Source organism: Tripterygium wilfordii, chromosome 8, assembly GCF_013401445.1.
Source record: "Tripterygium wilfordii isolate XIE 37 chromosome 8, ASM1340144v1, whole genome shotgun sequence".
Taxonomy (NCBI): domain Eukaryota; kingdom Viridiplantae; phylum Streptophyta; class Magnoliopsida; order Celastrales; family Celastraceae; genus Tripterygium; species Tripterygium wilfordii.
In genome coordinates, this window is record NC_052239.1 from 181,215 (window position 1) to 204,535 (window position 23,321).

General features: G+C 38.7%; 5 protein-coding genes across 6 annotated transcripts; 3 read left to right on the forward strand and 2 right to left on the reverse strand.

Annotated features, from left to right (window-relative positions):
- Positions 1-424: 424 nt before the first annotated feature.
- LOC120003487 (phytolongin Phyl2.2-like) lies at positions 425-1,798 on the reverse strand. Its single transcript, XM_038852492.1, has one exon. The coding sequence runs from the start codon at positions 1,522-1,524 to the stop codon at positions 748-750; it is 777 nt and encodes a 258-aa protein (XP_038708420.1). The 5' UTR covers positions 1,525-1,798; the 3' UTR covers positions 425-747.
- Positions 1,799-2,268: 470 nt separating this feature from the next.
- LOC120003906 (protein DEFECTIVE IN MERISTEM SILENCING 3-like) lies at positions 2,269-10,659 on the forward strand. Of its 2 annotated transcripts, XM_038853062.1 has the most exons (11): positions 2,283-2,431; positions 2,704-3,324; positions 3,444-3,515; positions 3,613-5,511; positions 6,658-6,801; positions 7,047-7,161; positions 7,844-8,081; positions 8,518-8,709; positions 8,795-9,115; positions 9,347-9,572; positions 10,319-10,659. In XM_038853062.1, exons 2-11 carry the CDS (start codon positions 3,211-3,213, stop codon positions 10,358-10,360), a joined length of 3,363 nt encoding a protein of 1,120 aa, XP_038708990.1. In that variant the 5' UTR covers positions 2,283-2,431; positions 2,704-3,210; the 3' UTR covers positions 10,361-10,659. The 2 variants fall into 2 exon arrangements, with proteins under 2 accessions (XP_038708991.1, XP_038708990.1); XM_038853063.1 differs by lacking the exons at positions 2,704-3,324; positions 3,444-3,515; positions 3,613-5,511 and having other exon boundaries at positions 2,269-2,431.
- Positions 10,660-11,210: 551 nt separating this feature from the next.
- On the forward strand, positions 11,211-16,564 carry LOC120003909 (CLP protease regulatory subunit CLPX1, mitochondrial-like). The gene is made up of 15 exons (XM_038853065.1): positions 11,211-11,994; positions 12,393-12,451; positions 13,004-13,104; positions 13,262-13,341; positions 13,560-13,610; positions 13,840-13,914; positions 14,009-14,086; positions 14,368-14,424; positions 14,697-14,767; positions 14,871-14,970; positions 15,096-15,200; positions 15,565-15,627; positions 15,736-15,858; positions 16,100-16,252; positions 16,338-16,564. The coding sequence occupies exons 1-15, from the start codon at positions 11,443-11,445 to the stop codon at positions 16,407-16,409; spliced, it is 1,740 nt and encodes a 579-aa protein (XP_038708993.1). The 5' UTR covers positions 11,211-11,442; the 3' UTR covers positions 16,410-16,564.
- A 440-nt stretch (positions 16,565-17,004) lies between these two features.
- On the forward strand, positions 17,005-20,579 carry LOC120003910 (E3 ubiquitin-protein ligase SINAT5-like). Its single transcript, XM_038853066.1, has 3 exons — positions 17,005-17,488; positions 18,926-19,312; positions 20,070-20,579. The coding sequence occupies exons 1-3, from the start codon at positions 17,240-17,242 to the stop codon at positions 20,430-20,432; spliced, it is 999 nt and encodes a 332-aa protein (XP_038708994.1). The 5' UTR covers positions 17,005-17,239; the 3' UTR covers positions 20,433-20,579.
- A 140-nt stretch (positions 20,580-20,719) lies between these two features.
- Positions 20,720-22,976, reverse strand: LOC120003908 (pentatricopeptide repeat-containing protein At3g49240, mitochondrial-like). Its single transcript, XM_038853064.1, has one exon. The coding sequence runs from the start codon at positions 22,868-22,870 to the stop codon at positions 20,918-20,920; it is 1,953 nt and encodes a 650-aa protein (XP_038708992.1). The 5' UTR covers positions 22,871-22,976; the 3' UTR covers positions 20,720-20,917.
- Positions 22,977-23,321: the final 345 nt, after the last annotated feature.

The following is a 23,321-nucleotide window of genomic DNA, read 5'->3' on the forward strand; positions in this document are numbered from 1 at the left end:
AACCGGAGATGGTCACAGCTGATTTAAGGCAACAGATTCAGAGATATAACATTTCTTTAGTATTATGTTAAGAAGCTTTGCATGTAAAGGTCCTACAGACATTATACAAATGTTCTCACAGGAGAGGCAAACAGAAAAGAGAGCACAAACAATATAGACGTGGCCAAGGTAACTTCATTAACTTTCAAGAGAGTTTCTCTGCATCAAACAATAGCTCCGACATCTTATAAAAGGCTAAAAGCATAGGAGGATGCAAGGATAACTTATGATTGATGATGATGAAAATGCAATAAAAAAAATGGAAGGAACTGCATAGATATTGCATTCAATATCCAAAAGGATCAAACCAAGCTATTGCAATGGAGGGAACCTAATTCTATCCAGGGATTTGAAGGAAAACGCATGAGTAATTTGAAACACATAAAAAATAAAAGGTGCCAGAGAAGGAACCTGCACAGTTTATATTTGTAGCCAGTGGATTATCAACAATTTCAACACCTTACATGGAAGTGCACGTGAAGAATCATATTACAAGGAGCCATTTACTTGCCTTCAAATGAATAGGAAATTTACAGGAAAAAAAAAAAAACCAAGAAAAATTACCAGTAGAAACCAGAACACAAACTGGAGCATCCATCAGCAACATTTACTTTTACAATCTCCATCATTCTATCATTCTGTATTTGTCTGCAAAGACAATTACAACTGAAATAAAACCCACTAACATCCCAGACCACTCCTCCTGATTCAACCATCAATGCACTTGAACCCCCCACAAACCCCCAGCCAAATCCCAAACAGAACAGCACAAACAACCAAATCCAATATCAGAACCACCCAAACATGCTTCCTCCAGACCTGCTTGGCCTTTTGTCGATCACCAGCCATGTGAATTCCACTCCTGTGTGCCGGAGGCGGAGAGAAATCTCTAAAAACAACATTACCATTCCCATCGATGCCCACATCCACCTTGTTATTCTCCATAGCAACAACATCCTTAACATCTCCAAACAATCTCTTTTTCTTCTTTAATATATTCCTTGGACTCCCTCCAAGCAAAGGAGCCTTCACCACGCCCTGCCCTTTTGTCAAATCCAAGCTCCAGTTTCGACCCTCTCTGGAATCACTATTCGTCGTTTGATTCAAGAATTCTAAGTCTAACCCAAGAATCTCTCTGAAAATGGGATTGAACTGCGATTGAAAGCAATGAGAGGAGAATCCCTTATTGGACCCACCACGGTTCACCTCCTCAAAAGCGGATTTTAAGCCGGTTAGGAACTCATAGACATCGATTTTGTCAAGATCCTTATGATATACTGCGAAGTAGACAAAAGGGTCATCAATTAAGAAGTTGTAGGATCGTTTGTGAACCGTGTGAGAGAACATGGTGTGAAAAGGCGGGGTCTTCTCGATGCATTGCAGAGCTAAATCCTGGATTCCAGGCTCAGCCGAGGTAAAGTCCGCAAGAATCGTTGTTCCATTGGCAATGCAGGCATAGAAGATTTGACTAGGATTCGAAATCATTGATGGGTCTCAAATATATCAAACGATCAATCATAAAATCGGATACGAGTGTGTCTTGGAAAATGTAACAAAACAAAGAACAGACCTTCAACAATTATTCTCTATGGAACTCTCTCTTTCGTAGTCGAATTTGTCGGGATTTCCACCATTTCTCTCTCAAAAACTCTCTGTCTCTTACGTGTATACAGCTCTGCGTAGAGGAGGTTTGGTGGTTAGGGTTTGGAGTTGGAGTCGGAGTCGGAGTTGTTATGAGAGGAAGAAGAAGAACAGCAAATTCTTTAGAATTGTAGTTAATGACAAAAGTGCCCTTTCAAATATTTTTATCTTTACATATACATTGGTTTGAAGTCAATGATTCATTGATTTGGCTTATTTTATTCTCAAAAAAAAAACAGAAAAAGATTTGTCTGGCTTTCATTTGTTGTCTTCATTCTATCAACAAACTGTTGACACGTCAGTCAGAAAATTATTATCAACAACAATAAAATTGGCATATTTGTTTTACTTAAGCGTTCTCTCTCTTTGTATTTTTCTGAAAAAATTCCCTAAAACACCCGTTAGTTGTCCATTTTTTAAAATGTGGAAAACCCAATAAAGATTTTGGACTGGACTTGGACTTGGACAAACAAAAGCCCATCTGATTGCGAACAAATGTTGGTCCAAGTTTTAATGGGCTTAATATCACTTATCATATTGGTTTAAAATTAAATTAAAACCTATGAAAAGATTCCAATTCCTGGGTATGTCGCTCCCAGTCGCAGTCGCAGTTACACAATAATACGCACAGTGTGAGTGTGATACGAAATCAGAAGGGAGAGAAAGAGTGGTGATTTCAAGCGAGAGAGAAGACCGAGCGAGCGAGTCAAAGCTCTCAAACTCACTCATGTTTCAAGCGAACAACAACCAGGTGAGTCTCCTCTCTCTCTTAATTTTCTGTTCGCTACTTGGCTGCTCAGATAATGCAGGAAAAATTTTAATTCAAAGAAATTACCAATCCGTTAGAAGCTCTGGGGCTACGCTTCGGTTCTCGAGCTAATCGAGAAGCGAGTTTCCTTTTCCTTTACCACATTTTCTTAAAGTGTAGGATTTCTGCATGCATACGTTTCTTTTCGTCTAAAGACCCACTGAATGTTAGAATGGAAGATCCTGAAATCGTTCAACTTTTCGTGTGTTTTTCAGTTTTTTTTTTTAAAGTATGTTGAGCTGTTTTCATCTTTGAGCGAGGACATCGACGGGGAGATGTTCAATATGAGATGCAGCACAAATGTATAGAAATTGAACTACAAAAAAGTGAAGAGAAGCAAAGCCAGAGGAGAAGAAGAATGAGAAGGGGAAGAAAAGGGTAAAGCCAGAAACTATAAGAAAAGAGGGGAACAAAAGCTTCAATTTAGCCGTCAAAGAAAATTCAAAATCAGTCTCATGATCTTTATCAACATGAAAATTGGCCTAATATAAATCCTGATGGATTATGGTCCAAATTCCATAGACAAAGTACAATCCGAAAAAATTGCCCCATAACAATTAGAAGATGAGCACTATTTGCACCTCTCATTTTACTAAGTATACCCCATTAACGTCCCAAAAAACCTAATCTTTCAACACCCCATTGCCCCAAATTCCTCATATCCTCCTCTCCTTCTTCCCTAACATGAAGACATAGACTCACTCCCAAACTTCGACGGAGTCATGCACACCTTCAATAGAGAAGAGATGGATTACGGAGAACAGGACAACGATGGCAGCCCTGACACCTACGACGACCAGACCTTCGATGGAGAAGAGATGGATGATGAGGAACAGGTCAGTTTCACCCTAACCCAACTTATAGGTTTTGATAGGAACAGGTCAGGTCAGTTTTGATAGGAACTCACTATTGACCTAAGTGGAAACGACACTGCATGTCTTCGTCATGTTTACAGGGCAAAGTTGGTGAGTTACATACCCCAGTGATGATTGAAGTGGACACAACAGAATATTTTCGAACTGATATGGTATTGTTGTAGAACCCTTCATTTCGCAGTGCATGTAAAATGGAATTTGTTTAGGGAATAATATTAATTTCGCTGTTGGATTTTATGGATTGTGTAGGTATTTCAGAATAAGGAAGCTGTTGTTGAGTATGCAAGGAAATGTGGCCGTAGGCATGGAGTTGTTGTTGTTGTTAAAAGGTCAGACTTCAACAATCTGAAGAGAACCCCTAGGATTTTATTTGGATGTCAAAGAAGTGGTGGATACAGGGCAAAATGTATTCCAAAGAAGAGGAGATCATCAACAAAAAAATGTGAATGCCCATTCTCCCTGAAAGCTCATGTGTCAAATTCACTAACTGGGACATGGATATTGATTGTTTTGAATGGAAAGCACAATCATGCCTTGGTTAAAGCATTTGAAGGTCATTCATTTGTTGGTCGACTAAGTAGAGAGGAGAAGGAGACTGTTGAAAGGCTAAGCAAGACAGGGTTGAAGACAAGAGATATTCTAAATCACATAAAGCTGAAAGATCCAACAAATGCATCAACTATGAAGACATTATACAATGACAGTACTACTTTGAGAATCCATGAGACAGTCGGCAAGTCACATATGCAGCAGTTGTTCAAACTACTAACTGAGAATGGTTATGTTACAAGACATCGTTATGAGACAACAACTAAGGTGGTTAAAGACTTGTTTTGGTCTAACTCTACTTCGATCCAGCTTGCTAGAGCTTTTCCATTTGTGTTCATGTTGGACTGCACTTACAAGACGAATAAATATCGTCTTCCTTTACTGCATATTGTTGGAGTAACATCTACAAAGAAGACATTTTCTGTTGCATTTTGTTACATGAGTGCAGCACAAGAAGACAATTATGTTTGGGCTTTAGGTTGCTTCAGAGACTTGTTTGATGGTGTAGTAGCTGGTGTCTTCATATGTGATCGAGAAATTGCCTTGATGAATGCTTTGAAGGCTGTTTTTCCTAGTGCAAAAAATATGCTATGTCGAGTACACATATCTAAGAATATCTTAAGCAATTGTGTTGGCTTATTTCGCCTTAAAGCTGAGTTTGATGATTTTATGAGATGCTGGGCTACTGTGATGCATTCTTCATCTATTAATGAGTATGAAGAAGCAGTGAAGAAGATGCAGTGCAAGTTTAAAGATCATCCAAAAGCTTTGAGTTATGTGAATGACTCATGGTTGAGTAAATACAAGACATACTTTGTGTCGGCTTGGGTTGATCAGTTTTTTCATCTTGGGAACACCACTACTAATAGAGTTGAGAGCAACCATTCTAAACTTAAAAAGTATCTATCCAACTCAGATGGTGGCTTTGTCCAGTCTTTCAACAAAATTAACCTGTTGCTTCAAGGTCAAGTGATTGATATAAAAGCTTCTTTTGAATATAGTCTCACTAGAGTGCCAATTCGATTTAGGATTTCTTTGTACAAGGACTTGGTGAATATGGTATCTACAGCTGCATTGGAGAAGATTGAAAGCGAATTAGCTTCTATTGGCAGTGATGGTGTAAGTGCAGAAAATTGTAATCACACCACTGTCAAATCTTTTGGTTTGCCATGTGCTCATATGCTCACAAAATACAGAAATGAAGGGAGTAGCATCCCACTCAGTGATGTTCACAATTTTTGGAAAAAATTGTGCATTCAACCTTTCAATGAAGACCCAAAAGAGGAGGTGACAATTGATGCTGAGATTGACATTGTGAGAAGGACATTTGCAACTGCAACTATACCTCAGAAGCTAGAAATTAAAAGACAACTTCAGTCTTTAGGAAAGGCAAGCAACACATCTATCTTAGAGCCAAAACCAAAGGTCAGTGTGAGGGGGAGAAAGAAGGGGCAGAAAGAGACTAAAACCAGTCAAGTAGTGGACAAATCAACGCTACGTGATCCTTCAGCCTTTGAGCATGCACTTGAGTCTCATGTGTTTGATGATGTTATGCAAAGTCAGAATTCTCAATTTTCAACTCAGAGTTTGAAACAAAAGGTAAAATTGACATTCAACGTGTTTCTGATGGATTCATGAGTACATGCTGCTGTGTGAGTGAATGTGCCTTTTGTATTGAAGATATGGAATATGCAGGAGTATGCTGCAAAGCTTTTTTTAGCTATTTGAAACTACTGGTTAGTACCGTTGACCTCTTTGTGACTTGTATGGAAGATATGGAATACTGCAAAGCTTTTATTTGTGTCTGCCTCTTGTATGATCATGCTCTATTTTTGTGTTTGTCTCTGATATGTTTTGTTCTGTTACACATGGGGTGCAGATTGTGTTTTTTGAAAAAACACAAAAAAGGGGTGTACTTAATATTGTTATGTTTTTAGTTGGGGTTTATTTAGTTTGAGGTGTACTTAGTTAAAAAAGGGTGCAAATAGTGCTCATCCAAATAGAAACTGAAAGGAAGATAATAATATGAAACCCATGGTTCTCCTTACTTCCTCAAATTTGAGTAATGAGAGTCACTGGAACTGGAAAGACTTGGCAAATACTTTCTTTTTCTTTTGGTTCCTGATGTGTGTGTCTTCCTTTCAAATTATTATATAGTGAGGTGGTGTCACTATATGAACTTCCAACTGCTGTTGTTGTATACCCTGTCTTTTGACATCTAGTTTTTATGTATGAAGTCTAGGGCATCTTTAAATAATCTGCCTGTGTTGATTGCTTCGGAGGATTATGAAGGCTAGTGATGCGGTGTCATTTAACTGGAACATTGCAGTTTTGGGTTAAACATTAATGAAGGGAGTTGTTAGATTGGGAAATTTGGCACTCAATTAGAGAGGAGCTTAGCATTTAAATCTATTTTTAAATGGTTGTTAGAGTTAGTTAATCCTCCCCGTCGTCGTATTATTTACATGATGATTTCCCAATTCTTCCTTCTACTCATATATGCTCATGATTTGGGCATTTTCATTTTGGAAGTGAGTCTTATTGATGTTTTCATGGTCTCTTATTTTTTCCTTGGGTTGTAGAAGTTCAAAAATTTTGCATTAGATTTGGTTAAAATTTCAACTTAACTAGTAAAGAAAGACAAATGTAGGGGATAAAAGGAGATCGGAGTCATTGGAATTTATTGTTGTAGTGTTTACACTTTAAGAGTACATATCTGTTAACAAAAGATGGTTCCCTTTGCAGCTTCCAACTGATGCAAATCCATTATCAGTTCAGAAATCATCTCCATTGATGGAAATGGACAAGAATGACCAAAGCATAGTTTTGAGAGATGAAACGCAAAATGGAGGATTTTCACAGGCACAATCCATCATCTACAGTTCTAAGGTTGAGAAGTAATTTCTAGAACTTCAGTGCTTTGAGATTTTGTCATCCTGTCGATAAAAAAGTTTATATGTGATGTGACCTTTTATTATTAAGAATATGTAATATGTCACAACAAATATGATGAATGTTAAAATTGTTTAAATCCCATGACATATCTGTTTTCTTTTATTCATTTGCTTGCTATGTACTTATGTAGTATGAAATGCCTCAAATAAACTAACTTTGAACTAATTTACCTTCTGCAGAAACGTCAAGATGATCTACATATGTTGGGTTTGAAAATCAAACAGCATGAGGATAATATAAAATTTCTGAAGACTCAGAGAAACAAATTAGATGAGTCTATTCTTGACTTGCAAGGTATAAAGTTTCATAAATTAAATTTATCGTCTTGTCTTATAGTTGGCAAATCTAACTTTAAACTTGGAAAAGGGAATAAAACGCAAATGTGGATACAAGGGCACATTTACTATGCTAGATTTTCCTTGCTTTGGCGTAGTTATTTTTAGTTAAACCCTAAAATTCTCCATTCAAGTCGTTCATTAACCAAAGACATCGAGCACGTGTCATCTGCTTGTAATGTTGAATGTCAACAGTCAACAAACTCCTTGTTGAAGAAATTGCGATTAAGGAAGTTTTTGAGGTATTTTATACAAATGGAATTTGGCCATGAATTTTAGGTAGTTTATAAACCCACGAAGAAATTACAACTCAGGTAGATAATTTTGATCATGGCAAGATTTTTCACGTTGCACTGTACTTTTGTGATTTAAAATTGTTGATGGTATATAAGATTCTGACTAAAAAACTCCCCGAAAATTATTTCACTTCAAAGTAGGCATCACATGCTCAATCCATTGTAAAAACTCCCCGAAAATTTGGGGTTAAGGCTGCTTTCATCTGACATTTTTTGATTCTACCACCATGCTAGAGCTTTGTCCATTTCTTTTTAACTTCTAATTTAAGATTTTATCTCTTTATTGTCACATACATTATCCTTATGCTTTTTTCCTTTCTTCGTTATCTATAAATTTTCTTTTAGTTATTCTTGGAAAATATCATGCTTCAAGCACATTTACGATCGCAAATGAGGACCATTCTGCCCATCAGAGTGAGGACGAAACCAATCAACAGATTATACTGCATGAAAAATCTGCTGCGTCCATATTGTGCCAGCTGAATACACGTCATGGCACTCTGGCCTATCATCTCTTAATGACCAGGGACGTGCTGGGGGTTGTTGCCACACTTGGCAAAGTTGATGATGACAATCTTAACAGGTTGGTATGATTTGTGTACTGTATTGTGTGGTTACCTTTCTGGGGTCACAATTTCTCATTATCATGTATAAGTATAACCGATAAAAAAGCTGTACAAATTTTTTTAGGTCCAGTTATTTTTTGGGATATCCAGAATTCTTGTGTTTACTGGAATCTTTCCTTATCATTTCAAAAGGATCGCCAGGACTCTAGCTTTGCATTTGAAAGCTGCGTGTTGGAGATATGTGGAGGTTTTTGGATTGTGATGGTTGGATCCTTATTCCCGATGCTGCATATTGTGAGAGGGATTTTTCTTACTAGGAGTTTAAGATGAATTCCCTGCTTGTTCACATTCTAGGTTGAGAAGGATTACCTTGATAGCTAGAGGAACCCTGAGATGACATACATTGTTAACCCCAAGTTTTATGTGTTTTCTTTTATTTATTTTTGAGTGCAGGCTTTTCTCAGAGTACTTAGGACTGGATACTATGCTTGCAATTGTTTGTAAGACTTTGGAAGGCGTTAAAGCTCTTGAAGTATATGAGAAGGACGGACACATTAATAAAGGCTCTGGTCTTCATGGGCTTGGCGCTTCTATTGGGAGAGCTTTGGAAGGACGATTTCGTGTCATATCTCTTGAAAATTTGAGGCATGGCTTTTACATGTTGTCTTTGTTTGTGCAATCTGAACTTCCATTAGCTAAAATTCAATTAACATTCCTCCCCCCATTCCAGACCCTACTGTGGTGAGTTTGTAGCTGATGACCCACAAAGGAGGCTCGATCTGCTAAAGCCGAAATTACCCAATGGAGAGTGTCCACCTGGGTTTCTTGGCTTTGCTGTAAATATGATCAAAGTGGAGGGCGCAAACTTGTTTTGTGTCACAACCAGTGGATATGGTCTTAGAGAGACTCTATTTTATAATCTTTTCTCTTGTTTGCAAGTCTATAGAACAAGGGAAGACATGTTACATGCACTCCCTTTTATAAATGATGGAGCCATTTCTTTGGACGGAGGGATGGTAAGGAATACTGGCAGCTTTTCTCTGGGCAATCGGTAAGCGGTTATGCCATCAAGACATTTGATGACTTTGTTAGTGTAACATTGCATGTTGAATCTCACCATTAAACTTTTGCATAATTTGTATGAGTTTGGTAAAGCTGTAGTTTTCACCTGATGCGAATACTTTTGGATGTTATGTTCCTTCTTATCATTGCTCGATTGCTTCTTATTTATGATTGTTTCCTTTTGTTGTTTCATTTCCCTTTTAAATTGTATGATTTTCAGGGTGGATGTGGATGTGAGGTTCCCTAAAGCCTCCAAGACATCAAATGTGTCTGAATCCTATGCTCAAACTGAGAAGAAGATGAGTGAGATAAAATGGGAAAAGGAAAAATTGACGGAAGATATTAAGAGAGAGCAGGCGTTGTTAGCCAATGCACAGTCGAGTTTTGAAAAACAGAAGCAAGAGTTTGTCATGTTCTTAGCTCAAAGCTCATCACATGCAACTCAGGTAATGCTGAGGAGCAACTTTTTCTTATAAATGCAGTTGGTAGATATTTAGCACTGCACAATCATAAATAAGAAATTAATCAGGCAATACTAGTATACTAAGCATAATGTTAATATGATATTCTCTCTTTAGCACTTGTTGGAACTTATCACCCGGAATGTTACATGCCCTGGATATAGTTTTTTGTATTACTTTCATGTGATTGTGACAAGTTACAAATAGTATTCCATTAAGGGAAACTTTTTCATTCTTTTCGTCATTGTGTGTCTCAACTCTCAATACAAGAAGTTGAATGTTGCTATGAGACAATGAGAGGACATGTAATGTTTTTTACCTCTTTTATTAAGGTGCTTGCCTATGGATTTTAAAGTTGTCATGTTCTTTCCCAATAAAGAAAGTTCTGCAGTCTTTGAAGGGTTGGAAATACTCGTTCTGTGTATAAGATGAAATAAGTGAGCTGGATTCCCAGCCTTTTTAAGGTTGAAGTAGTGAGGCTGATCTTTGCTGTGTTGAAGAAGAATTCATATCATTGACTCTATGGTACTGTCCAAAGCACAGAAGCATGTGAATGCTCTAGATTGGAACCAAAGTTTGTGTCATCATCTAGAGCCAAAAACTTGGAGTCCAAGAACCCTTTGTTGGATTTGCTGTTGAGCAGTTATATGCATTGATCAAATAATAATGTAGAACTCTTGTATTTATTTTTCATGAACAAATTCTTAACTGCAGTCTTTTTATAATGGCAGAATCAGTTTCCAGTTGTACGGGATAGAACAACCCCAAGATGACGCAGACACTGAAGTAGCTGCATTTTTAAGATCAAACTAGAAGTCAAAAATGCAGTCGAGAATTGGGAAATACCTGCACTTCCAGCTGTATGCTGATATCATTATTCTCCTTCTCTGGCTGTGCATGAGATGCTTTGTTGCTGTAAAAGCCTTAAAAGTTTCATGGCTTGAGTAGAGTGAGAGCACTCGCGCTCTTTGATGCAAATTGGTGCTGAAGCCTCTTAGGCTCTCCCTTCAGCACATGAACATGCATTTGGAAAAACTCCAGTAGATGGTTGGTTTTTAGACACTTTGTGACTCGAAAATTTCCAAATTGACCATCATTCCCCCCCTCCCCAACAAATTCTCCCTGTCTTTTACTGCGGCATGCATGTAAATGTGCATTATCACAATTTGGCCTCTTCTCCAAACGAGGGAGGGGTTTATTTCCTATCCCTCGGTGGAGTCCATTCGCAGGTTCGATACCCCCAGGCCCCAGTAAATGATAGGTTTCTCTAAGTTCATGAATCATGTCAAAGATGAACCTGGATTCCATAAAAAGTAGTATGTTGATTTAGTTGAATTTGGTGACTCTGTAGGGATTGTACATATAATACTGTGTATGTATGGAGCACGCGTATGCATCTATCAATCTTATCAGGCACAGAGTATAAAACAAATTAACAAATGGGAATCTTCATATTCATGGGTTTTTTTTTTAGTTAGTGTCAATGTAACAAAGAACTCTACATAGCCCCATCTTTAGTAGAGCACAATTTGTGGATAATTTAAGAAAATATCTTAAGTTAACGACGTCGTTTTTGTAGCACACAAATCAGTGAGCTTTTCTAGAAAGAACATATTGGAGTATTTGATTGTGTTCTGGTCTTCTTTCAATCCACTTTCCCCATCTCCAAAATTCTCCTGCCATACATGATAATCACAGAATCCGACAATTACCCAATTAAATTCACATCCGCTTCTATCGAACCCTCACAAAGAGTTGTTGTCTTGGTTCTTCTATGAACTGCTAAAGCTTATCCTCTCTACAATAACGTAGCTTTATTCTTTCCCCCCAATTCCTGGGGAAATTCTCGACACTCATGGTCATGGCTGCTGTTCTTAGATCTAAACCCTCCAAAGAAACGGCCTCTCAATTTAGGTACTTCGTGTCCAATTACATGCACGCAGGTATGATGGCAGGCGCTCACTCTGTGCACCGCACCAAATGGGACGACCGCTTCACTGGTGCGCCTTACCACTTCACCTCTTTCAAGTCCGTCTCTTTACGCTGTGAACTCGTTGAAAAGGTTACACAATTCAATGAGAGCGGCAGGGTTACTCACAATCTTGGAAGAAATTCGGATGGGAATTGGAGCGAGAAATTGAGGGATGGTTGTGGTGCATTGAGCTCTTATGGGGAACCACCGGAGGTTTGGCAGCCTCCTGGGTATGTAGTTTCGGCTCGTCTGAGCGATTCAGGTGCTAGTCTGGTTCGTGAAAGAAGAACGAGCACCGGGTCTGGAGGAGGGTTCGGGTCGAATTCAAAGGATGAGTGTTGGGGTGGGTCAAATTTGGGGAATGGTTTTCCAACGCCAAAGGAGATTTGTAAGGGACTGGACAAGTTTGTTATTGGGCAGGAGAAGGCAAAAAAGGTGAATATGGGTACTTTAGAGTTGACTAGTTGGCATTTTATAATCACTTCCTATAAAATGTAACAAGACTGTTAATGGCTCAGAGAAAGAAAAAAAAAAGGAAGACTTTTTGTGACTGGTTTGTGAATTTTCTGAAATTGAAGATGTCTAATTAATGCAATTGACAATAAAGATGTTGTGGGGATCATGCTAAGTAGTTTAGGTACAAACTGAACTAGGGATAATTGGGTGTTCCTTTGTGTTTCGTGAAAATTGGCTTTGGCCACGCTTTGATGTCTGTATCTGGTTTGTATTCTGTAGGACTTAAGTTTTTGACTAGTGTCTTCCTGTGGATTGTCATTTTAGTATTTATCGCTATTGTTTTTCTCTAGTTTCCTAATGCGATGACTTGAATTCAGGTGCTCTCTGTGGCAATTTACAATCACTATATGAGGATATATTATGAATCAATGCAAAGGTGGTTGATCTATACCTTCAATGTGCAGATACTTTGTTTGGATTTATCTTTCTATTTTTTAGCTTTTTATTTTCCTCTCTTGGTATTATGTTGGCCAACCATGGATCATCTGTCCCAGGCAGTTATTTTTTCATTTGTTGATATGGATAACTCACCATGTCATCTAAGATATATACAACAAGAGAAATGCCTTAAAGTCAGGGAAATAGCCATTCATAGCATTTTAGCCAGGTGGTTGTCATACAACAACTTATCATATGTAGATTAATTGCTCGTTGATGTAATTAATGTAATGAACTAGGCTACTTCTCATATATAACTGTCACTATGAGTCTTGAAGGCTGTAAATCAGTATGAGAACCTTGTGGGTATTATTCTCTTAACTTTGCTTTAAGAGGTTGTGACATAATACCAGAGAATCAGAACACTCTATGCTTCACTGTATGTGTCTTGTGTATCTATGCTATGTCTATTTGTGCCTATGTCAGTGCAATGTTACTTATGTTTATCATGAAAGTTGCCTACTAATAGTGTGCTTGCTGGGGAATTTAGGCCTGCTGGAGATTCAGGTGATGAAAAAGCAGAGGCTATGGATGATGATAAAGTTGAGCTTGAGAAAAGTAACATTCTTCTGATGGGGCCAACAGGCTCAGGTAATTTTCTGTCACACTTTTATCTTCAGAATAGTTGTATAAAAGTTTAATAAGTACTCTCTTCTTTTCTTTTTCTTTTATGTATTTGTAATGTCAAACACACCTTTAAGTGACTAGTCTCACTTGTTGATGATGATTTATGTCATTTCAAGGACAGGGAAAACATTACTCGCAAAAACCTTGGCGCGGTTCGTAAACGTACCCTTTGTTATTGCAGATGCAACTACATTGACTCAGGCAAGTTGGTGCCATTAGTATAATTTATCATAGTTGGTGAAAGTTGGGAAGTTTTATTTTTTAACTTCAAATTCATGTAGAATTTTGATTTCTTGATGAATGTTTGCCTTTTGTCATGCGCTTTTGTTTAAAGTTCAGTTGTCATTTATGTGAATGCAATGATGGAATTCCACTAATAAAGGAACTTATTAGTTGTGCCTCTGACATGTTATTTGCAGGCAGGATATGTGGGGGAAGATGTAGAGTCCATATTGTACAAGTTACTTGTGGTAAGTTCTAACTCGCCTAACCTTATGATATGTTTGAAGTTGATGGTCAAAGCAGACATTTTGTTGGTACATTGATTCTACATTATCTTGCGAAATTTGCCTGCGTAAAATCCTTGTACTTTTTGTTTCTCTTGGGAAAAAAACCTGATCTCTGTTGTACCATGAACATATTCATATTCAATGTTTTTTGTGGAATAAGCGTGATCTTCTTATATTCGTATGTCTTCAGGTTGCTGACTACAATGTGGCTGCTGCCCAACAAGGCATTGTCTACATTGATGAAGTTGACAAAATTACCAAAAAGGTTCCTCTTACTTTAACATTATCCGTACTTTCTATGTTTTTTTTCACTACTAAATTACTTTTTCTACCCTACGTGTTCTCATTATCTATTTCAGGCCGAAAGCCTTAATATTAGCAGAGATGTGTCTGGGGAGGGTGTTCAGCAGGCATTATTGAAAATGCTGGAAGGAACAGTAAGTGCTTCATTCTCATTTCCTGGAGAAATAGTTTGATTCATAGTTCCTTGCCTTTCAAATAGCACTATCGGGTGCTCTTGAAGCATCCAGCTTGACATTTTGCCGATATTTCAATAATTCATCTGTAATCCATTGATTGAATTTTTGGTTCATGATAATTATTAGTGGACTAGAATCTCTTAGATTTTATCAATGCAAACTAGAATCATCCATATTTTATCAATGCATAGAATATTTAATTCTTTGCTTTCTTCTCCATGAAACTTTTTCTGGTCTAGATTGTTAATGTTCCAGAGAAGGGAGCTCGAAAGCATCCTAGAGGTGACAATATTCAGGTATTTGTGCTTTGGTTTTCTACATTTTCATACAGGTGTTGTACTATTTATGACACTACAAAGATGAGACACTTGCGGCAGTATCAGGATTGAAAGATACTTCCATTGTGTGTCTGTAGACTCAATACTTCAGGCAACCTGACCATAGCCAGTCATCTGACACATTACTGGTTAACTTATCTTAGAATTTTGGTTTATGAATAAAATTTCCAACTCATTGTTCTTTTGGTTCAAAAACCAGTATATTATTAATTTGCTCATGTTCTTTCCAGATTGATACAAAAGATATTCTCTTCATTTGCGGCGGTGCTTTCATCGACTTGGATAAAACAATTTCTGAAAGGTACTACTAGTCTACTAGTCTACTACCCTAATATTCAAAGTAGGTATGCTTTCATTTTGGTAATTGAAATTGTCAAACTAGAAGTGTTTTGCTTCCATCCCAGGCGTCAAGATTCTTCTATTGGGTTTGGTGCTCCAGTACGTGCAAACATGAGGGTGGGTGGCATTACAAGTGCTGCTGTTACTTCATCTTTGTTGGAAACTGTAAGTTCTCGCAAGTCCCCAGCTTATATACCTCATTTTTTATTAGTTTGGAAGAATTTAAGTTTCTTAATTAATACCATATAACATCAAGATGTTAAAGATTTCCTGGAAATCCTGTTTCGCAGGTTGAAAGTAGTGATCTAATTTCATATGGTTTGATACCTGAATTTGTTGGAAGATTCCCCGTCCTTGTCAGTTTATCAGCTCTTACTGAGAGTCAACTTGTTCAGGTAGTTTTTGGCCAATACAATTTTTGCATCTGATGAATACAAATTGATACATCATTTTCTTCCATGAATGATTTGATGTAGCCATTATACTTTTTATAATTATTTGATGTGTCGATGGTGATATGGAAAATTATAAATTGATGGATGCATGCTTTTCAAATTTCATAGATAAAAATTTTGACCAGACATCAAGGAAATTTGATGATATTGATCTCCTTGGTTCTTAATGTATAGTGTTTTCTAGAAATTACATGGTTAATGAAATCAGTCTGCATCATCAGTCCTGAAATGACCATCAATAGAGTCCAGTGAATGTTATAGTTTACTTAGCATTCTTTCGTGACTTCTTGATAATGTTCTGCAGGTCCTGACTGAACCTAAAAATGCCTTGGGGAAGCAATACAGGAAGATGTTCCAAATGAATGGCGTGAGTTTTCATCTCATGGCCCTTTTAACTTCTCTACGTAATCACTTTTTCAGTCAGGATTTTAGGAAATGATACTAATTTGTCTGAGTTTTCTTCTTCTTTTCGCAGGTGAAGCTGCACTTCACTGAGAAGTCTTTAAGATTAATTGCAAGAAAATCAATAAGCAAAAATACGGGGGCTAGGGGTTTGCGTTGTATAGTAGAAAATATATTGATGGACGCAATGTATGAGGTATACCTTTCTTGCTTGACCATGTTAATGCATGAAATTTATGTGATGTGGAAGTCCTTACTGTCTAATTACTAGCTTGTGGCTAATTTGGATGATTGTCTTCGAATGAATAACTCAAGCTTTGAGATTCTTCTTGATAAATCAAAACGACGCTATCTATAGCTCATTCCGATTTCTGGAATTCGTCACTTTTTTGGATAATACAACTGCCTCAGCCTGCCTTTTTTTTTTTTTTTTGCAGATTCCTGATGTCAGAACAGGTGATGACATAATAGATGCTGTTGTTGTTGATGAAGAGGCTGTTGGATCTGAGGGACGTGGTACCGGAGCTAAAATTCTTTATGGGAAAGGGGCACTGGGTCGTTATCTTTCCGAACAAAAATTAAAAGACGAGGTTTGTAATTTATGCGCGTAAAATTCTGCTTCAGGCAGCATTACCATTTTTTTTCAAACCTAATGACCTGATCGTGTTGTTGCAGGTAACTGTAGAGAGATCTGAGAGGGAACCTGAAGTGGAATCAGAGCTTCAAACTGTAGTAGCTAGCATGTAACATTGCGGTTGAATTTGATTGTGGTGTCTCTCTCATCAACCTTGTACATAATAAGTTCACATTAATTTAATAATTTGAATGTGCAATTACACGACATTGTATAATTCCTGATATAATTAATCGAATTGGGCAGCAGCAGCAAATCCCAATAAGTATACAGAATGAATCAATAGCCCTTTGAGGATGAAAATTTTGACAGGGATAAATATGGTGAAGTTGGCAGGGGTGGCAACGTTTCTATGATATGCCATGAATCTTCTTGCTCGATCTGTGTTATTTGGGATCATTTCCAGTCAAAATTTCGTTGGTAATCATTTTAGAAAACAAATGACAACAGTAAAATTAGAACAATAAGTTGGTAAACATTGATCGTATTCTGGATGTCGTAAAACAGTTGCACAATTTTGGAAATATATTTTAAAATCCTGTTAAGCGACCTGTCATGAGCTAAAGGAAACAAATCTCGAAATCTGGTAACCGTTGGATTTTTCCTAATCTAACTCCAAACCTGAGCATCAACGGTTTCTAGTCTCTCTCCTTGGCAAATATTGTAAGGGAGAGAAAGTGCAGAGAGAGAAGAGAAGGAAGAAAAGAACCTCTTTTTGGAGGGAGGGAGGGAGAGAGAGAGGGAGCGGGGCTCATTTGGTTACTTGGAATCTGTTTCTCTCTCCTCTCTCTCTGAATTTTCGCGAGAAACCCATGAGAAAATAAAGAGAAGAAAAGAGAGAGGGGCGAGAGAAGAGTGGAAGAAAACCCTTAGATTATTATTTATAGATTCTGAGCTCGATTTTGATATAAAGTTCTGAAATTTTTGGTTGGTTTTCTTCGTGATGGAGTTGGAGAGTGTGTCATTCTCAGATGGGTTGGATGAGGATGAGATCCATCACCACAGTCTGCACCATCCATCACATCCTCATCTCCACAATCTGCGCCAGTTCTCTTCATCAAAGCCTCACAATGCCAACGTCGGAAATAATGGCAGTATTGGGGGCCCAACGGCGATCGCTCCGGTCACCAGCGTCCACGAGTTGCTGGAATGCCCTGTCTGCACCAATTCCATGTACCCACCCATTCATCAGGTCTGTTCTTTATGTTTTGATATCTCATAAATGTTGGAATTATGCAATTAGATTTACGTTCTGTAACTGGGTTTTGTTCGAATGTCGTTAGTTATACGTTGAATTTGGTGGATTCAGTGGATTTGCAAAATTGGGCGTTGAAATATACCGTTGATTTCATGAGTTTATATGAATTGTGTTTTTTTTGGTTAAAGGTAGTGAATGTGTGGTTTGGCATGTTGCTGAATTAAAGTTAGTTTAAGGCGTATCCAGAGTCAAACGGCAAAATTGGGACTTTTTGAGGGAATGATTTAAGACTGATGCTTGATTGGATTTGTTTTCGCTGGCATAGGGAATTGATTTGGATTAAGGCTTAGATGATGCTGGTGATGGAAAGACCCCCCCCCCCCCCTATTTTCCTATTCTTTGGTGCTCGGGGATGTTGGGCCTAGGCGGGTTTTAAATATTGTGATTCGTGAAGTGTATAAGTACTTAAGTAGATATGATCAATGGACTTATGTTGTTTCAACTACTGCTATATAAGTGAGGATTGGAAGCATTTAGGAGTCTTCCAAACCTATTCAGTGCATCCTTTGCCTTCCCATATATGCATAATAAGAATTACATTGGAGAGAGCAGTTGTGAAGCAACTGGTGTAGGGGATCTGTTGCAGAATTTGTTATTCAGATTGATGATCCTAAAGGTCTAACGTTGAGTAGGGGCTTTGAATCTGTTAGTACCTGGCATAGACCTATCTAGAAATTTGCACTTAGATGTTCAACCAGCCAACCAGGTATGAGATCAGTCAAGTTTTGTATGCTTATTTTGTTTGCATGAATAATGTCGTCAATAGGGTTTAGAGTTTAGCCATCACATCTAATTCCCTTCCTGGCATTTAATTGATGTTGGTGTCTTGCAAATGGTTGCCAGTATTTAGGGGTTACTATGTAAGGTGGGGTCCAATCTGGCCCTTGCTTCGAGTGGTTCCACACACTCGAAAGATCGTCTGCTGGACTTGAGAGAGAATCATTAGGATTTTTTTTTACTCGATAGGGGAATTGTATCTGAGGCATAGATGTTGCATGTCTTCATTTTCCAGCTAGTTTAATCACACCATAACAACTACATCAACCATTGTCCAAGTACCATATCATCTCATGTATGGTTTTAGGAGTGAAGGTTATATGTGCCTTGTTGCGCTCTGCCTTTATTGTCAAATGAATAGATCAATAGAATTATGTTCTTTGTTTCCTTTGTCTTCTGTTCATAGTTTTGCATCACCTGATTTGTCTCTCCTGGATTTCATGTTATTTATATAATCACCATTGTATGTATGGATTCTATGGACGCATGCATGTGTGTACGTGTGTAGGTGTACTTGTTTGTTAATTATAAATGTGCGGCTGAATCACCAGCCATTTGATAGTTGTTAACAATGTTGTTCTTCCCCCCATGCAGTGCCACAATGGTCACACACTATGTTCCACCTGCAAAATAAGAGTACACAACCGATGCCCCACTTGCAGGCAGGAGCTTGGAGATATTAGGTGTTTAGCACTGGAGAAGGTGGCTGAGTCACTTGAATTGCCTTGTAAGTATTACAGCTTGGGATGCCCAGAAATATTTCCCTATTACAGCAAACTTAAGCACGAAGCAATATGCAACTTTAGGCCATATAATTGCCCATATGCTGGATCAGAGTGTTCCGTCACCGGAGATATTCCTTTCTTGGTTTCTCATTTGAGGGATGACCACAAGGTTGACATGCACACAGGATGTACATTCAACCATCGTTATGTTAAGTCCAACCCCCGGGAAGTAGAGAATGCAACGTGGATGCTAACTGTAAGTGTAATGTTGCTTTAAGTTTTCAGTTGATTTTGCAGCAAAGATCAATAATAGTGGTTTCTTTAGATATCTGAGTATTTTCATTAACATGGTATTGACTTGGTGTATAAAGCTTCATACTTTCATACAAACTGGTGGTTTTGAATACAGATGTGCCAATAATAGATGTGAGGATTTCAAAGTGTGTAATTGTTAAATATGGCGTCTAATTTTTTAACTATGTACAGTGAAGCTGCCTTCCTTCCTTCAGAGCTAGAATAAGAGGGAAAAAGGGGTTTCTAAGAAAATGGAAGGAAAAATTGGGGTAAACACTTGGTTCTTACTTGAAAATGAGATCTTCTATTGGGTGTTGTGGACAAGTCGTCGTTGTCATCATCATCCGAGCCTTTATCCAAAAAGTTTGGGATTGGCTACATGAGTCTATGAGAAAATCAACGGGAATTCCCACGTGTATTCGTTTCCGTCATTTATTTATGTCTAAATCATACTTTCATCAAAATGAAAATCTCCATGAAAAATAGATGGATACTTCATGTATGTGGTTCCTACTTTATATGATAAATAGCTTATTCATAAATGTTACGGGAGCTCACCATTTGAACATTTTCATTTTTCCCATCTGGTCTAGGGCACAAAATACCCTGAAAATAAGTTAAACAACGTTGATTTCCATTTGTTCACGCCATTAGTATATGAATTTCTGTAGTTGACTGGATATTCATCGTAATTGCTGTGTATCTTCTCGTTTGATTAGATCTTCCATTCTTTTGGTCAATACTTCTGCCTTCACTTTGAAGCCTTTCAGCTGGGGATGGCACCAGTTTACATGGCATTTCTCCGTTTCATGGGTGATGAGGCTGCGGCGCGGAATTATAGCTACAGCTTAGAGGTGGGGGCAAATGGCAGGAAGGTTATATGGGAAGGTACACCAAGAAGTATTCGGGATAGCCACCGGAAGGTCAGAGATAGCCACGATGGTCTCATTATCCAGCGCAACATGGCCCTTTTCTTCTCTGGTGGGGATAGGAAAGAACTGAAATTGAGAGTTACTGGGAGAATATGGAAGGAGCAGCAGAATCCAGACGGCGGAGTGTGCATACCAAACCTTTGTAAATGAGCAACTGATGTTTAAGCCTTTGTCCATGATTTTGTGTACGGACCTGGACAGTCTTCTGTTGTTGTGCTTGCCTGTGCCAATATTTTTCTCTGGAATGGTTTTTAAATGGGTGTCAAATTGAGTTTCAGCTTCCATTAATTTGAATAATAAAGCTTCTGAAGTCTGAAAGCAGTCTTTGATCCTAGGTGATCACAAATAATACAATGCAGTTCTTGCTTCTACAATGCGAGTTCAGCAGAATCAGTAGCGTTGGAAGCAAAAGATGGGTCCATATCGACAAGCCAGCATACTTGTCAACTCATTGATGGTTGAGAAACAATGAAGTATATAAAACATCACCATTCATGATCCTCTTCTAATCACATAAAAATTTTCTACTGAACAATAAGACATAAATTCATGGTGCTTCAAACCTATTTCAATAACGAAAAAACCCCAGCACACTGCTTGTTTTTCCATCAGCACATTTCAAGCAGTTACCACTTTTAACTCCACTTAGGCTCAGTTTCAGCTGGACTCTCAGCTTTATCCGGTTCCTCAAAACCTACAATAGTCGCTTCCTCAACATTTTCTTCTTTCCCATTCTTTGCTTCTTTCTCCATTGAGGGAGCTTCAACGGCATTTTCAGCAGCAGGTGCAGACTCTGTTTCATCTTCCCTTTTCCCAAACAACTTTGAAGGAATTATAGAAGAGACGGCAGCCCTTGTAGTCCTCTTGGCTGCTTCTGCTGCCTCGGCTTCTTTAGCCTTGGCTTCGGCTTTCTGCCTTTCTTTCTCCTCCATGAGCTTTGTCAACTCCTCCTCTCTCCCTTCCTTTCTCAATTCGTCTTTAACAAACTCCTGCAGCTCTTCATTAAAATCAATTTCTTCATCATCCAACATTACATCAACCATTTTAAGCACCTCATCCAGTCTTCCGGAATCACTTAATGTCCTCACCATAAACTTATAGGCTTCATCGTCCATCTTGAGCTTCTTCACCATCAAATCATAAAACGACTTTGCCTCGTCAATTTTCCCAACTTTAACAAGCTTATCAACTAATCTATTATAAACCTTCAAGTTAGGACTCAAACCATAGTCAACCATCTTCCTGAAGTATGCAGCCCCATCATCAATACGATCCACCTCAAAGCAAGCATCCATCAACAGAACATAAGTATACTCATCTGGTTTCACTCCCTTCCCATCCATTTCCCCATAAATCTCCTCCCCCTCAGCAAGCATTCCATGTTTGCACAGCTGATCAATCAAATTATTGAATGACAATGTGTCGGGAGGGCACCTATAGTCACCCATCTTCCTGAAGACCTCAATGGCATCCTCAAACCTCTCCTGAGCAACATATCCATCCGTCATTACATTAAAGGTCCCCAAATTTACAGCCAACCGCCGAGGTGGATTATGCTCCTTAATCATTCTGTCAAAAAGTCTTAAAGCCTCGTCAAATTTCCCATTCTTGCACAGTGCATCCAACACAGAATTATAAGCAACGGCACTCATTTTCATTCGAGAATTCTCTCCCACAGCTTCCTCATAACATTCCATCGCCTCCTTCTCCATCTCCTTCATGAAATACCCCTTCATCAAGCACCCATACACCACCCCATCCTCCAAAGCCCCTCCCAGTTTCTCCTTCAATTCCTCAAAAAGCTTAATTGCCCCATCTGCATCCGAATTCCTCACACACCCAGACATCAAATAATGATAAACCGAAGGGTCAGCAGCAAGCCCTTTTACAGCCATCTCATCTTTCAATTCCATTGCCTTGTCAAGCTTATGATTATCCACCAAACCTTTGATCAATATGCGATAGGTGGTTGGCGAAGGGTTTAAAGGCGCGTCATTTATGAACTGCTTGTAATGCTCCAAAGCAGTATCAGGTTTTCGGCAATCGAGATAAGTCTGGAAGATGAGATTGTGGGTGATAATATTTGGGGCAATCCCAGATTGAATGATGAACCGGTGAAGCATGAGTAAATCAGAGTACTTGGACTGCCGGAGTTGCGCATTGAGAACCGCGTTGACGGTGAAGATAGTGGGTTTGCAGTTGGAGTAGACGGAGTGCCGCGTAAAAAGTGCAGCCTCCTCGAGATCATTCTCACGAATAAGAGTGAGAATACGATTGTGAAGGTTGAGCCTTTTACCGGTGAGCACAGAGACATGTTCTGGAAGTTTAGGAGCATTAGGGTTTTGGATAGGTCTGGGTGCTTGCTGCTGTTGCTGGTTGCGATGAAGGGAGGAGAGTGGAGGTTCAATGCGGAGGCGACGCTTGCGACGGCGGCGTTCAGCAGCTGCTTCTTCCGGGGTAGCGAATGAGAAAAAACGGAAAGTGACGAAGGACGAGTGTGTTCGCGGATGGTGGTGGCGGAGAGAGGAAACGGCTAGGGCTTTGACGTGGATAGCTAAGGTGGTAGCGAATGGCTTCGAGAGAGCCATTTTGAGAGAGATACAGTAAGTTAATGGAGAGATTTGGAGGAGATGGTTGTTCAAGGAAGAAGGTCCGGGTTCTTGGAGGGGGGGAGAGTGATCAGGGTTCTGAAAAATGGTTTAGGGCTCATATGGCTACTGGGCTTTTATGTCCAGGCCTTTTTGTTAGGCCCAAAAAGAACTTCAGCCAGGCCCGAAGATGTCAATCATGGACGGATGGCCATCAAACTAATATGGACTGTTACGAAGCTGGCCCTTCTTGGTCCTTTAATTGAAGACTTCAGCTACATAGGCCCAGATACGTCACCGCCCTGGCCCATCTTGAAAATAACTGCATGCATCGGGTTGCTTTTTAAGGATTAAGTGGACTTGTCTTGAATCTCGACATAATTAGAGTAAAAAAATGTACTTATGTCCTACTAAAATTTAGCTCAAAAGGTAGAAAAAAAATTTAAACATT

Bases quoted from the DNA above. Each gene is read 5' to 3' on its own strand.
- LOC120003487 (XM_038852492.1), bottom strand. From the start codon at position 1,524: ATGATTTCGAATCCTAGTCAAATCTTCTATGCCTGCATTGCCAATGGA.
- LOC120003906 (XM_038853062.1), top strand. From the start codon at position 3,211: ATGCACACCTTCAATAGAGAAGAGATGGATTACGGAGAACAGGACAAC. The intron at 3,516-3,612 runs GTATTGTTGTAG...TGGATTGTGTAG, and splicing joins AATATTTTCGAACTGATATG to GTATTTCAGAATAAGGAAGC. The intron at 9,116-9,346 runs GTAAGCGGTTAT...TATGATTTTCAG, and splicing joins AGCTTTTCTCTGGGCAATCG to GGTGGATGTGGATGTGAGGT.
- LOC120003909 (XM_038853065.1), top strand. From the start codon at position 11,443: ATGGTCATGGCTGCTGTTCTTAGATCTAAACCCTCCAAAGAAACGGCC. The intron at 12,452-13,003 runs GTGGTTGATCTA...TGGGGAATTTAG, and splicing joins TATTATGAATCAATGCAAAG to GCCTGCTGGAGATTCAGGTG. The intron at 15,859-16,099 runs GTATACCTTTCT...TTTTTTTTGCAG, and splicing joins TGATGGACGCAATGTATGAG to ATTCCTGATGTCAGAACAGG.
- LOC120003910 (XM_038853066.1), top strand. From the start codon at position 17,240: ATGGAGTTGGAGAGTGTGTCATTCTCAGATGGGTTGGATGAGGATGAG. The intron at 17,489-18,925 runs GTCTGTTCTTTA...CCCCCCATGCAG, and splicing joins TGTACCCACCCATTCATCAG to TGCCACAATGGTCACACACT. The intron at 19,313-20,069 runs GTAAGTGTAATG...TCGTTTGATTAG, and splicing joins ATGCAACGTGGATGCTAACT to ATCTTCCATTCTTTTGGTCA.
- LOC120003908 (XM_038853064.1), bottom strand. From the start codon at position 22,870: ATGGCTCTCTCGAAGCCATTCGCTACCACCTTAGCTATCCACGTCAAA.